A 15,128-nucleotide genomic window follows, 5' to 3' on the forward strand; every position below is an offset into this window, starting at 1 on the left:
ATTTTGGGGTGACTAGCCCTTTGACCCTTTGTATATTTGTGTTATTATTTTTTTTCTCTTTCAACGAGTGATAATCCTCACATCCGAAAGTAAGGATAGAATAACTCCAATGAATGTAGAATGGTATTTGGTTTAAAATTGCTGGATGTGGATTATTGTCTTGTCAAATGAGGGAAGTGCATGATGTATATCAACAATTAAGATGTGTTGCTCTCATCACACTGAATGTGCAGGTTATGAAAGACACACATCAAGTAGAGCAATTATTGCAGGCATAAATCCAGGTTGCGAAAGATATTCTAGATTACACTAATCCAACTTCAAATATTAGGGATAAAGTTTGGCATGTGGGTGGTTTTGAAATCAGGAAGCTTTTTTAATGAGTTTGATGTTTCAAATGGGTTGAAGTCAATTAAGCCAGATGAAGAAAAGAAATTAATTTTAGGAAGTCATGTCTACTGCCCTCTAAACAAAGATGTATAAAGTATATAACTTCATTTTTTATAACTGATTAGTTCAGCCTTCATTTTTGAAAATAAATTATCTGTTGATTTATTTCAAGTGGGCAGTCCATCTCTACACATGTCTCGAAGTTCGAAAGCCAATTTTCCAAACTGTTTGTTGTTGACAAATACCCGTTTTTAAAGTTCATTGGTTTCATTACATCAGGAATTGGATTTTGATAAGGTCATATTGAATCTGTACAGGTAGGAGCACAGAAATATAGAGAGTTCATGAAGTCTGTATGTAAACACAAACTAAAGACCAAATAATATGCCTGATATACATGTACCCAATTTAGATATAATGAAGTTTAAGGGTTCGGGTGCTGAGTATAAATGCATGCCAGCTATGGTTAAAGAAGAGATGATATTGAGCCATTAAGTGTTATTAATGAGAATGATATTCCATCAATGTACTGCAGAATAAATTTATTTCAAATTCTTGTAGCAATTTAGAGGGGTTTTTATAACTGATTAGTACAGCCTCCATTTTTGAAAATAAATTATGTGTTGATTTATTTCAAGTGGGCAGTCAATTTTTTCTTTGAAAAATCACAGATGAAACTACTTCCTCACTTTTTTGCCCAATACTCATGAGGCTAAGCACACACAGTGGTCTTGAGGTGAAGAAAGGCAAGACACATTGGGTCAGTACTGCGTTGTGATGGTAAAACCTAAAACATAATCCATGAAAAATTTTGTGGAGCAAACTACTTCCAAGGTTTTTGCCCAATGGTAATGAGACATGATACACACATTAGCGTTGGGGTGAAGACATGCACGACATATTTTTATTGTGTTGGGTACTGTGTTGTCATGGCAACAACATGATGTAGCAATGAATAGAAAGCAATGCTATTTTCATTTCATGATAGGGCAGAGAATATTAATCACCTTCATTAATATTTCTAGACGCTATTGTGTACCACTATTAAAGTATCTATGTTTTCTCTCTATTCCAATTGACTTGACAGATCTACAAACATGAGATTGCCATCTTGCCCCAGACGAGCTTTGCTCTACTTGGTGGGTTTCACCTGCACCTGCAATGCCTTTCGATGCTCCTTCGCTCATGCTGTATGCCTAGTGAAGCACAGGACATCATTAATAGACATGGGAGCAGCCAATTAGCCGCTATGGCCATGGGTAAAAATCAATTTAAATCAGCTATGGATTTATTATCAAATGAAACAGTCCATTAAAGAGTTATAAAAACTATGGTAACTTTGCAATTATTGCAACTACCATGGAAACCGTGATTATGATTGGCTACTGAGCCCTGTTACCATGGTAGTTGCCATAATGGCAATGTTACAACAGTTGTAAGTCCTTTATGAAATGGGCCTCAGGGCCCTATTTCATAAAAAATGTTAATATGATAGCACCTCTTGCTAGAATATCAACTTTCATTGGAAGAGCCAATCAAGATGCAGAGTTTTTCACTGTTGTTGTAGTAGTTGACATTCCAGCAAGACTTGCCATCATATCAACTTTTTACGAAATTTGCGTCTCAGAGAGTTGAATTACCTTTAGGCATATAATGCAATCAATCTTACAATCAGGATCAATCTTAGTCCATGTTAGTCCTTGGTCTTGTAACACGAACGTTAGCAATTAATCGTATCCCTTATTTTCACGATCGATTGTGCATCGTAATCAATGCAATCAGTCATAAAAATATGTTCTGGGGTCATTGCAAAGCTTTGTGTTATGGGCCCCAGGTAATGAAGGGCTTTGCTTTATCATAAAATTTATTATATCTTCTTAAAGTACATTATCGCAGATGTAAAATTCATAGACATGCATCAACGTTAAAGAAATGAGTCACATTACCCCTATCCAAGTTTCATCTTTAATAAAAAGGGAATTTTAGTCTTTTACAATCAAATGTCTTCATATTTATGTCAATTTGATTCTATCTATAGTTCATTCAATGCAAACTGAATTACCTTTCCTTTTGTTTCCCTTGTCAAGATTTACACATTAAATCACAAGAACATTTAGCCATCTAATCAACTTGTTTTGTTAGGAAGAGAAAGTTGAGAAAGGATGGTCATTTACCCAAGATAAAAAGAATTTGGATAGATAAACAAGCTAAAGTGATTAAGGCTTCTTGATACTCACAAGTAATAAACACTCAACTATCACCTCCAGAATTAGGTTTTATTTAGGCCGTGTTTATGCTTCCACTTTTCAGGCCAGAATCAGCGTTTCCAAACGCGATTAGTCCAAAACATGGTTGCGTCCATGCTTACTTTCATTTAAACGCTGTTTCAAAACGCTGATCGTAAACTCACAAAAAGGTGCATTTGTAAACGTCGTTTGACCAGAATCAGGCTTTCTGGGGAAGTATAAACAGAACCACGATCGTAAACGTGTTTAAATGACGTCATTTGGTACATGCGTCCGGTGAGATGAAAATCCGCGGGCAAATACAGTCGTATTGCTCCATGTTATCTCCACGTAATAACAACAATCGGAAAAAAAAACTTTCGAAAAAAGGCGCGCCCAATTTGACCTCGCTTTACGATGCGAAGCCAGCTGGAGATCATGATTTGCTCTGAAAAGTTAAACATAAACAGCACTCCCAGAACCACATTTACGATCGGCGTTATGAATCAACGTTTGAAATCGCTGATTCTGTCCTCGCAATGGAAGCATAAACACACCCTTAATCTGGTGTGGGAAGAAATCATACCTTGGATTTTTTCTAAAAAACTTAATCTTCCCACACTATTCAGGTTTATTCAGATTTAGCCGCGTGAATGTATTTTGTTTTCATAATCTCAAATCTCTGAATTATATTTTGGTTTGATTTTTGTAGTTTCTTCAATACTCATTAGATTACTTTTGTTTCATAAAAAAAAACTGTTAAATTTTGAGTTGGTACTTATTGTTAATCTCCACTTTTCATTTTCTTTCTCTTTCTTTCTGTTAATATCTGTGTCCTGTTTCTCTCTTTTTTGTCTTTTCTCCTCTTATTCCTCCTTTTCTTTCTTCATAATTTCCTTGATTTCTCTCCAAATACCTGATTTTCTTCCCCTCTCTATCCGTCTATCTGTCTCTCTCGCGTGCGCTCCCTATCTTTCTCCCTCCTCCCTTTCTCACCCATGCCCCCCTCCCTCTTCTCTTCCCCACCCTCTTTTCCCTTCTCTGTCTTTTTCTTTCTTCCCCCTCTCTCTCCACCTCTCTTTCTCTCTCTCTTCCTAGGCATAGGTAACCAGACTACAGTAGGTCAGACAGAGCCTCAAGTTAACCAGCAGGAATGGTTTGAGGCAGTGTGTAGGGAGCTCAAGACTACAACCCTTCAGGTCGATGGGACGCTTTGCAGGCAGACGTCCAACGTCGAGGAGGACTTCAACATCAAAATGGTATAACAAACTTCGGCCTTTATTCCAATAAATGTTACAAACGAGTCTATAAAGGAATTTCATACATTGACAATCTCTATAATTATATGCATACCTTTTCACCAGTTTTCAGTATAAATAATGATTTTGTAAGGACCCTAGCTTCGAGTTTATGTTGCAAGACCTGTGTATTTCTATTAATGAGAGATTTTGTGATATTTTTTTGAATGTAATATTGTCTTCATATAATAATTTTGTATCATTGTATTCTCATGTATGTGATTGTAAATGATGTGGGTACACATGAAAAAATAATAACTAAATAAATGACATTAAAGAGCTTTAAAGGTTGATTCTTGAAATGATATATCTTGAACAGGTCACATGACTATTTTTTTCAGTCAAAATGTATTTTTAAAATCACTTGGCAGTCATGATTAAGCCCATTCAATTTGTCCAGATTGACTCTAGATTGTTTTTTTTTTCTCTCTATTATTGTAAAATGTAAAATATTAAAGAGTTGTCTGGTTTGGAATTGAGTACATATTCTTAGCAGATGATTTTTACAAACTAATCAAAGCATGATTGAATCATTAGATCCATGTTTTGATATTAAATACAAAGGAAATCTCTACATCCATGTGTGTGTATTTTCTGCTCTTTTTGTCTGTAGAAAACCATCAAGAACCTTGTGAAAGAGCTTGCAACCCACCTAGGTTTAATGGTAGATGTCCAGTCTATTACAGCACAGATTGTTAGTCATGCATGTTCATCATTAGCTTATCTTCATAGTCAGACAGCAGTTCAACTTCTCTTTGGAAGAGCGTATGTGGTAAGTACCAGTCAGTAGGAATCTATGAATCAAATTTGTGATATAAAGAGAAATGCCAGTAGTTGCAGTAAACACTGATTTCATGAGAAAGTCTGTAAAACCAGGCTTAATTGTCAGTATATCATCGAGGATCTAGATCTGGTACAGTTACATAAACTGAACTTTGTGAAATCTTGAAATCTACATGGAAAAATGTTCACACTGAAGATCACCAACACAGATAGGCACACGTGGGACAGTGTATTATTATTGCTGGAATAAAGACCCGATGGAAGTGACCGAATCCGCGCTTATTTTGCTTTTTTCTCAGCAATTACACAATTTCTTCCAGAATCCTTTGGCACATATTTCTTATTCATACAAACAGACACTTGGGTGGTCATTATATTAGATTCTTTGAAAAGTCATTTTGAGATCATTACCAGAACTGGAATTTATCTTTAAGGACATCCAATTCTTCCCAATAAGCCAGTTCATAGTTCCATTCTGTGCATGATCAGAAGATTCAGCGCATGATCAGAGGAAGGTCATAGGTACTAAAGTGACATGGTGCTTTAAAATTTAATGAGATAAGCACCAACGTTGATGTCTTGATTATTCATATATTCTTTTGAATTGTGTTTTTCATCTACATCCACAAAAGACAACAGTACGTCCATGAACGACTGGTATTTCACAGTTTGCCAAGTACATTGTACAGCATGCTATAATATGCATTCAAAGTAGAATTGCAACAAATGCTTTCATATAGTCTTCATTGGTGTGCTATTCTAGTCAACTGGTCGATTTATTTTCTTCATCCTGCTTCATAATGCATGCTTGTAATATCTTGCTAGAACTCTGCCTATCATAATGAAAGAAATGAAAGGTCATTTGACCAAAATTGTCCATGAAGTAACTACGAACTGGTCTATTTCACAACAGGTGGTAGAATGGGAATGAGATGACGGAGGCAATCATTTTGACTGCTTGCAGATTAGAAAGCATCTTATTTTTTGGGGAAAATCAGGAGTGATAAGGCTTTCCAACTATACTTTTTGCTCTTTAGCATATTCAAAGTATATTTGATTTGTAGTTACCAAAGATTAGATTACTTTCATTAGATTCCACTCTCGTGATTGTGTATACTTTTAATGTTCTGTTGATTGTGTCACTTCTGTTTTTGTCTCGCCCACCAGAGGTGAAGGCGAGACTTAGGGATCCAAATGTCGTCCGTTCGCCGTCCGTCTGTCGTCCGTTCGTTGTCCGTCCGTCACAAACCTGTAATAACACATAACTCCACAACCGTAAGTCGCTTTTCAACCAAACTTGGATGGTAGATGGACTTGGGGGACCTGCATGTTATGCTGCTGTCTGAGGTCACATGGTAAGGTCAAAGGTCATTTTCAGGTCAACATTAAAGTTTACATGCAAGACTCTCTTATGACACCTAACTCTGCAACCGTAAGTCGCTTTTCAACCAAACTTGGATGGTAGATGGACTTAGGGGACGTGCATGTTATGCTGCAGTCAGAGGTCACATGGTAAGGTCAAAGGTCATTTCAGGTCAACATTAAAGTTTACATGCAAGACTCTCTTATGACACCCAACTCCGCAACCGTAAGTCACTTTTCAACCAAACTTGGATGGTAGATGGACTTGGGGGACCTGCATGTTATGCTGCAGTTGGAGGTCACATGGTTAGGTCAAAGGTCATTTTGAGGTCAACGTTAAAGTTTACATGCAAGACTCTCTTATGACACCTAACTCCGCAACCGTAAGTTACCGTTATGCTGCAGTCGGAGGTCACATGGTAAGGTCAAAGGTCATTTTCAGGTCAACATTAAAGTTTATGTGCAAGGCTCTTATGACAAGTGTTATTCCATCCCAGTCATTTCACAATGAAGTTTCAACATAATTCTCTTGTGTGCCCTCGCAAATCACAATATTTCTGGTTATTTTCATAAGTGGGCGAGACACAAAATTGCTTTTGCCTTGTTTAAGTTACCAATATGTATTCCTTACCAAATGTTTGGATTCCGTGAAATGATCACATTGTCAGGCTTTTAAAGACCCTGTCAGGAATTCAATTGAAATAGACATTCAGAAATTATAGGTGATATACTACAATTGAATGGGGGGTAGCATTGTGTATAATAGTAGTATTATGAGAAAGAGTCATTGTACAGTGCCTACTTAGCTTGTTGTACGCGAGCAAATGGGAGGCTGAATGTCAAACGTTCGTACCGTTGCACACAATCGACGTACCATCCAAAATGTACCGTTGCACGGCTTTAGGAGGTGATGTCACAATACGATTTAATTCATTGCGCTCAGTGAAAATGAAGATGCAAAATGCGTTTAAGCCTGCTGGCTAAATGTGCAATGCTGCCCAAGGCCATGTGCGCTTTTGTGATTTTGCTTTTTGGTTTCAATATTTTTGCTCCCTTTTCATAGATTGCTCCAGGGAAAAACTCATGTTTTTTTCATATTTTCGATAAATTCCGAGGTGTTGTACAACACAAAGAGCAAATATTCTTATTCGTGCAATGGTGCAAGATTTTGCATTCGGTGAAAGAAAGAGACTCTCTATTCAACCGGGCTAACGCCTTGTTGAATAGAGCATCTTTCTTTCACCTCATGCGAAATCTCACACCATCGCACTCATGCCTATTCGCTATTTGTGTATTAATCGATGCTTTGCATTGCCTTCACGATCCTAGGTTACAGCCCGTGCAGCTGAGGTGGCTGAGCCGTACAAGAGGTATGCTCAGGTCACTTCACAGGAAGGAGCAATTGTAATAGAGGTACCATCGTTATGGGACTTGGTGATGGTGGGCGGAGCTGGTCTCCAAGGGGTGAGTCCTGATGTACAGGACAATAACAATACTGGATCAAGTCAGCAGGCTGAGCGACAGAAGCAGCAGCAGCAGTCACAGTCTGGGCTTGGAGCGTGTGAAGTGGTCTATTCAGCCAAGATTGATCTATTAGATGTGGTAGAGAGAAGGTAGGTCTCTTGATGCCTTGGCTAATCATCCTACACTCGAAATTGACTATGTGATGAAAACAGCAAAATCACTTGGCTGTTGACAATTTCTTGTAATTTTTTCTCTTATGATTCATCTTTCTTCAAGTATGAAAATGAATAAAAACTCAATTAATGATAGTTGCCCCATTAAGGAGGAAAAGGAAATCCATCTTGACCTTAAGATAGGTGTATTCCTCATTTGGTTAACCTATTAAGCCCTATGCTCGAGATATCTCAGGCTAAGATCTTTCGAAAATGTGTATTATACTGAAATGAATTTGAACTAAACAGGCTAAGGGCCATATTAATCATTGTAAAAGACAGTTTATCGTCACTATTCCTTAAATGGAGTTTAATGATCATTGTCACCAAATTTAGTGCTTTAAAAACATTTCATACATATCCTAAATGCAGCTCCGACAATAGTATCTGAAGGTCGCTTTAAAAACTGCTAAAGTATGTGATGTCAATTTTTGAGCATTTTCTGCTCGAGAAGACAATGTCTTATAAGTTTTTCTTGAAAGTTTTGAATGTTTGATTTGACAAAAGTGTTACATATTCTCATCAATTTTCTGCAGAAGAATATCCTTACCCATCATCCAAGTGAAGTTGGTCAAGAAGGACATCACCATCACGGTGACCGGTCCGCACACCAGCATGTCCAGCACCTCGATGACCTCTACCACCCAATCCGACAGCCTCTCCTCACCTTGCGGGATGAAGCGCACCATCGAGAAGCTGGTTTCAAAGTTCCGTCAGAGAGTGCCCATCAGCAAGGCCACGCCCGCGTCATCCTCCCCTCCCTCCGCCACCACCGCCCACGCCTCACGGTCGGCATTCTACCTCCCTATCAGCCAGCTGGAAGTCCAGGCAGCGGTCGTTGGAGGAGGGGTCAGCCCGGGGAACGCCAGCCACACGGCATGCAGCAGCTTGCTGTCTTCACCATCAATATCGAGTGGGTCATCCACGATGTCGTCTAACAGCAGTCTGTACGAGAGAGAGACTCCTGATTCTGATGGACCAAAGAATATCAAGATGGTGAGTAGTAATGCTTAAACATGTCAAAGGGATGCTATACATATACAAAATCATCTCCATATTAATAAATGTCAACATTTTTTTTTCCTACAGTATATACTATTACTTTTGAGAATTAAAGACATACTATTCTTACATTTTTTATTGGTGCTAGTTTTGACTACTGAAAGATTATCGATGCTAGTTAGAATGAACAAGAGGATTGATGGCTCAAAGTCTTCTCTGATACACCTGGTACTTTTGATTATTTCCTTCCAAATGATTCTAGAATTATATTTGATTGATTTATCAAGGAAATATTCTTGTAAATAATGTCTAATGCTGACATTTTAATGTAAGAAATAGTGAGATGGAGGCAAATATTTTATGGATCATTTATATCCTGTCGTTCATTCAAGATTTAAGATATCAATTTCATTTTTTTTTAGGTGCCTGGTGAGAAAGTTATCAAGTCTGACCCCAAGGACTATGATGGTAAGAGCCCAATGCTAGGACCAACGGTGACCATCACATCAGAACCTAGTCCTGTAGATGAGAAAAACCATTGGGAGACATCCATTATGAGACAACATGGTGAGATTGGTTCTAGGCCCCGTAGAGAGATTAAATCCTGTATAGTGATTGGTTCAAATATCATCATGTGACCAACATATTTTAACTATGATGTTGTGTGATGTCAGACCTCAATATTTTGCTTTACCAATATTCTGACGTCATTATTTCAGAAAACTGGATATTTAGCCGAACTCTCGTGCACACCGGTCAGCGAGCTGTCTCTCCTGGGCATGTCTTGTGATGTGTCGGTGCAGGCACTAATTCCGCGTTTAGCTGAGCGCGGTGGCTTAGGGAAAAGTAGGTCATTCAACTCAAGTAACCGGACTCTGCAAGCTCAGCACATAGATTTTGGTTATTAAAAGTAGGATAGAAAACAAATATATCAGGCATTTCCTTCAAAAGCGTAGTGGGAATTATTAATTTTCGGTTGGACCGCCAAAACTACTATAGTAATTGCCAGACCACCCTTGGATGAATAATTCCATTATACTTTCTCAAAGCGCGATATATTTGTTTATTTTAACTTTTCCATTCAGTGGTAAATTCCACAGAATCCATGATTTTGATTGGATGGTGAGCATGGCTACCATACCATTGGATGGCAAATAAGCCACAATAGTGATTTTATGCAACAGGGCCCATAATGTAGTTTTAATATGAGTTGCTTTGTGGTCCTGTCATGTAAAGGGTCACATATTGACTGTAATCAATTTCAACCATTTGTAATGTTGTTATTACTTAATGCGCGTACAGACTGGCTCCTTTAACAGTAGTTTTTTTCTTGTCGCATTATGTCACATATGGTAAGGGTGGGGATAGAGATTGCGGTTCAGATTGATGTCAGGATAATGACTATTTATCATAGTTATTTTTACTCACCCTGAATCTTGATACTGAAATAATCATTTGCGATGCTGTTTAATATATACAGAGATGCCAACCCTCCCGATTTCATCGGGAGGCTCCCGAAAATTCATCCCAACTCCCGCCCTTACGATTACCATCCTTATCCTCCCGAAATTACAATTTTTTTGCATTGATCAAATTGGATTGGAAGGACATACTATCGTCTGCTAACTTTAGCATGTAGTAACTCCATTACGTTCGCTGCTACTAAATTCTGTGTGAAAAGTAGACAAATAAGGAGCAGCGAAAAGCTGGTGCATGTGATATGCCCAACGGGAATCCACTGTGCACCAGGCCGGTAGGCCCGGCTAGCTTCGCGAGGCGTGTGCGCTCGCGGCCACTGGATTTGTCGAGTCGTGCGGTGGAATATCGGTGTGTGATTTCGGCGTATTGATGGGTTGATATTGACACGAAATGGCGGAAAATCAACAAAAGAAGACCAAGAAATGGTCTCAGAAGTATGAGATTGAATACAGTCTCCAGTACCTGTGTGTTCGGAAGTCGGAAAGAGGAATTTACCATACATTTTGCGCAATTTGCAGCGTGGACATTTCAGTTTAGCAGGGAGGTCGTGATGATAATTCGGAAGCACTTTCGTTCGGGAGCAAACGGCATAGGCCTACCATGGATAGCTCTATGGGCCTATGGACATTGCGATGACAAGATCTTCATGATCTTCGAGCTCCACTAGTACCCTGTTGTCTTTATTTCACCAAGCAAGGGACCAGCGCTGAGCTTTTCTTTACTGGATTTATAGTGGAACATAACCTGCCTATAGCCGATAGTGATAATTCATCCTTGTTGATTATTGTTGTTGGACAGGTACTTATCGTACTTATGACTTTTTTTTTGTCCCTTCATTTTTTATTTACATGTGAAAATGCATATTTGATATTTTTAATGTTAAAAAAGTGGGAACAATGTTTATTTCAAAACATGTGAAATGCCTCAAAATAAGGGTCAGATTGCACCAGAGAGCATCTAGAAACCCAGAGCTTCCAGGGCCCTAAGGCGGGCCCTGGACCCTGGCTGCAAGGGTCGAGCGCACCGCGCTCGAGATGTGCGCTTGGTGGCGGTTGCAAATCCTCCCTAATTCTGATTTCCAAAAGTTGGCATCTCTGTATATTACCTTAACCCTATTTTTTCTGTTCATAGATTTGACAAGGACAAAGAAGGGTCTAGCCTCCGACTCTGTTCTGGCTGACCTTGTTAATCTTCTGTCTGGAGTTAGAGCCAGATCCTCCTCCCACCTGGAACCAGGAACCCAAGGCAACAAGCCCTTTCATGACAGCGTCACCCGGACCTCAAGCTCTAGTAGTACCAGCAGCCAAGGTGGGAGCGGATGGGGTGGACGCAGCGATGCCAACGACAACGGCAACCGCTTCGGGAACTACAACCCATCCTTCCAAGAGGGTGATCTGATAGATCGCATCCAGGATCAGCACTCCAGCATGTGGCCCGTGAAGGCTTTCCCCCACCAAGCCTCCCCTCACCAGGCCCAGCAGGACCAGGTGCCGCTACGCAGGATGTCTTTCGATAACAACAACGAAGCAGATTTTGCCAACTACGTGGCCATGAACCAGCTGGGGAAGCGGTCGAAGCGCTACGGGGACAACCTGAACGTTGCCCAACAGCAGCATCCTGGGCATTCACCTCAGCTCTCTCCAAGGCCTATTGGGAAAACACAGCAGCAATGGAGCGTTGGTAGCGTCAAAGAGGAAGGCCCTATGAGCAAGACTTGGCCATCATCAGATATGGGTCCTGAAAGGTGAAAAACATCAGTGTAGTCATTGCACGTTACTCTTTATCATCTTTGAGTTGCTGTGGAATGCAAGTTTGAGTTTATATTTGGATTTTTGTTTTCAAAATATTTATTTTTCAGCCTCTTACTATCAATACTATCAATACTGACTTGCATTCCTGTTCACTGTATATTTTGCATTTTCTATTTGAACTATGTAAGTACCAAACTTGGTATGAGGCATTTCTTCTAAACCTAAGTGTGACTTACCATCTGTGATTTATGCACAAGTTAGGAGAAGGTACCTATTAAAAAGGAAATGTCAACAGACTGTTCTAGCATTAAGTTCTACAACAGGCCTTGTCCTGATCTTCGTCCATATAGATCAAAGCTCACAGCTTGATTGAATGTTGGCATTAAGGTTCGAAAAAACAACCTTGGACAGTTTTATGAAGATTTATGTTACACATAACGACTTATGACTTATTCTTGTGCTAAATGATTTGTCCCAGTGTAGCTGTGTTCACTGTTCCAGTGGTGTCTAGAGTCACGCATAACTTGCGAACACCTTTATGAAACAATGCAAAGTTGCTAAAGCTCAACTGATGTAGCTCTTTAACACCCCTACATTGTTGACTGCTCTCTTATCAGAAATCCACTTTTTTGACAATCTTGCATTATTGCCTCCTGTATCTTGTCATCAGGAATGAGAATCTAAACAACACATGGTCCAACCCAGCTCATGACTCTGGTAGTTCTAGTGATGAAGCATCTAACAGTGGAGAGAACCCCAATACTCTCATGTCCATGGTGCACAGCTCACCTGCAGGCTCGGGTCTACTTACTCCTGTATCAAGAAGGTAAAGAAATCATGTCATGTATCAGGGCCCCGTCTCTCAAATTTTTACGATTAATCAAATCAATCTCAGCATGAAAAACTGATGACACAACTTTTTAATATGAGGCGCTTGTAATATTTGTATTATCCACCTATGAACTTTGCTGTAAGCTCTTTAAATTTTTTTTTGGGAGGGGTGATTGAAAAATATCATATTTGCAGATAATATGTAAATTCTGTTTCGAATTCATACTTTCTTTTTGATAAGTAATGAATAATATGAATCATAAATGATCAATGAATGGAACCATTTATTGATCTGTTGGCAAGAAATTATGAAAATTTTGCCTGAAGTTTTAAATTTAAATCTTTAATGTCATTTGTAAATTTAGAAAAGATATTTCCATTGTGTATCCTGCTTGTATCTCCTACCTACCCTAACCTTATAAACCCTGTTGCCCTACCTTACAATCAGAAGACACAGCAGCGGAGAAGATACCTTACACGGCAAACCATTCTGTCCAAGCCCTGAACCTAGTATGCACTATCTGGATGTTATTCCAACGGTAAGTCGATTTCTGATAGATACTCTCGATTTTCAATTCTGTAGAATTCTAGATAAAGTTTGATGATATTCATGTTGTGGATGACTTTTGTTGCTGCAAGATAATGTGAGCTTTGTATCAATTTTGCAATGAAAACCAAAACAAGGAGAGTGCTGACATTTTTAAGATAACATTTGAATCATAGCTTTATATCAGTTATATTTTGCATTTTTCAGACTGATGATTTTACATTTGATCCCATTCCAACATTCAAGCTATGCCCCATATTGCAAAGATTAAAATGCAGTTCAGCAGATATATGCAGTTAAGGAGTAATATATTTCATTTTATATTAAACTCATTCTTGGCTTGCTCCCAGTAAATTTTGACTAAGTGCTAACAAGAATGGGGTGCCAGCCAAAATGTCTTTCCAACATACAATTCACTCTTTTCAGGAAACTCTTCAACTTGATCCAAGTTACAAATTTAATTCTTTCGTCAATTTGTGCAACGATTTGTTTCCCCATAGTAAGCAGATTCCTTTTCCTTCCTAATCTCACCAGGACAAGACAGGCACCAAGACGTGGCCACCCAAGATGGTTTGGCAGAGACCCAACTCTCCTCAACCCCCATCCCTCGGGACAGGCGCACCACCAGGAGGGGGCGCTGGGGGTGGTCTCGGAAGCAGCACCAACCAACTCTGGCACCACCAGTCACCATCCAGAGAACATCTCAATGTCCATGCCCCTCTCACACCCCAGTGGAGTGATCCTCTCTCCTTGAGGGCACCGTCGGTTTGGGCACCTAGCTCCACGCCGGTCTCTCCCTCTGGATCCATGAACACCATAGCTACTTCCTCTACCGCTACCAGTCATAGTCAAGGTGCATCGCCCAACCTCTCCATTAGAGGACATCCCAAGCTTGATAGGCGCTATGCATACACCTATCATTGAGGGGTGCATCTTCAATCACAGGTCTACTGTACTTTGAGGGTTATCTTCGGGGGCAGCCCAAGCTCTCAGGAGGGCATGGCATTATTCTTTAAATATTGTCTTCATGTGTTGGTAATATGGGAATTTCAAGGGCAGCAAAGCATTTGAGGTGAGCACCTCCTTGCCTTGTGTTAAGTCACGCTCTGAATTTGATTTTTTTTTTCTTTTATAGGATTCTAAGGCTACAGTGATCCATAGTGAACTTCAAATTTGGCAACAAAACTGTTATTTGCACTGCATTGTTTTTGCAAATTTTGATGATACAACAATGATTTGGAATATAAATTCCTTTGCCAAATTGTTTTTCTGGCATCAGTGACTGTCAAGAAATAGTAGGTGGAGATATTTTCCCTCTATTCTCTTTATCTTGGAGTTGATAGCTGTTCAGCTGAATCAAAAAATCATTGTTGCAAAATGATTTTTAAAAGATGTGATTTCCGATTATATATGTCCCATGCCTACAGGTTTGCACATTGTAATGAAGTACCTACATTGTAGAGACTTACAAAACATATCTTATGATTGTATTGTACTTTGCCTAGTTGCACTCAAATCTTGAAAATATCACTTCATGATTCTTTCCATTTAAAAAAATCAAAATAAAAGGTTTCACAAAAAAAATTGACTCTTTCTTATTTCCTTGTTTTGGAAATTGCACCAAAATGAGCATAAATCAGTCAATTTTGCTCACCTGAAGTACTTGTTATTAAATCAAGTACAGTGTGCACACATACTTAAAAAATGTTCTCTGTGAATTTCAGCCTTAAACTCAATCTTCCAACTGAATTATTGTAAAGGTACACATGCACGATGGATTTCAA

General features: G+C 39.1%; 1 protein-coding gene across 2 annotated transcripts in view; it reads left to right on the top strand.

The window, feature by feature from the left end:
• Window positions 1-14,848, top strand: part of LOC121407800 (granule associated Rac and RHOG effector protein 1-like) — a 40,007-nt gene extending 25,159 nt beyond the window's left edge. Inside the window, exons 5-14 of one of the 2 annotated variants that reach the window (XM_041599007.1) lie at window positions 1,478-1,649; window positions 3,714-3,874; window positions 4,527-4,685; window positions 7,388-7,671; window positions 8,271-8,730; window positions 9,159-9,303; window positions 11,347-11,959; window positions 12,637-12,792; window positions 13,246-13,336; window positions 13,879-14,848. In XM_041599007.1, the coding sequence (XP_041454941.1) occupies window positions 1,478-1,649; window positions 3,714-3,874; window positions 4,527-4,685; window positions 7,388-7,671; window positions 8,271-8,730; window positions 9,159-9,303; window positions 11,347-11,959; window positions 12,637-12,792; window positions 13,246-13,336; window positions 13,879-14,268 (2,631 nt within the window). In that variant the 3' untranslated portion in view covers window positions 14,269-14,848. The remainder of the gene's footprint in view (window positions 1-1,477; window positions 1,650-3,713; window positions 3,875-4,526; window positions 4,686-7,387; window positions 7,672-8,270; window positions 8,731-9,158; window positions 9,304-11,346; window positions 11,960-12,636; window positions 12,793-13,245; window positions 13,337-13,878) is intronic. The other variant, XM_041599008.1, reaches the window with a different exon arrangement.
• Window positions 14,849-15,128: the final 280 nt, after the last annotated feature.

The sequence above is a fragment of the Lytechinus variegatus genome, chromosome 2 (genome assembly GCF_018143015.1).
Source record: "Lytechinus variegatus isolate NC3 chromosome 2, Lvar_3.0, whole genome shotgun sequence".
Lineage (NCBI taxonomy): Eukaryota > Metazoa > Echinodermata > Echinoidea > Temnopleuroida > Toxopneustidae > Lytechinus > Lytechinus variegatus.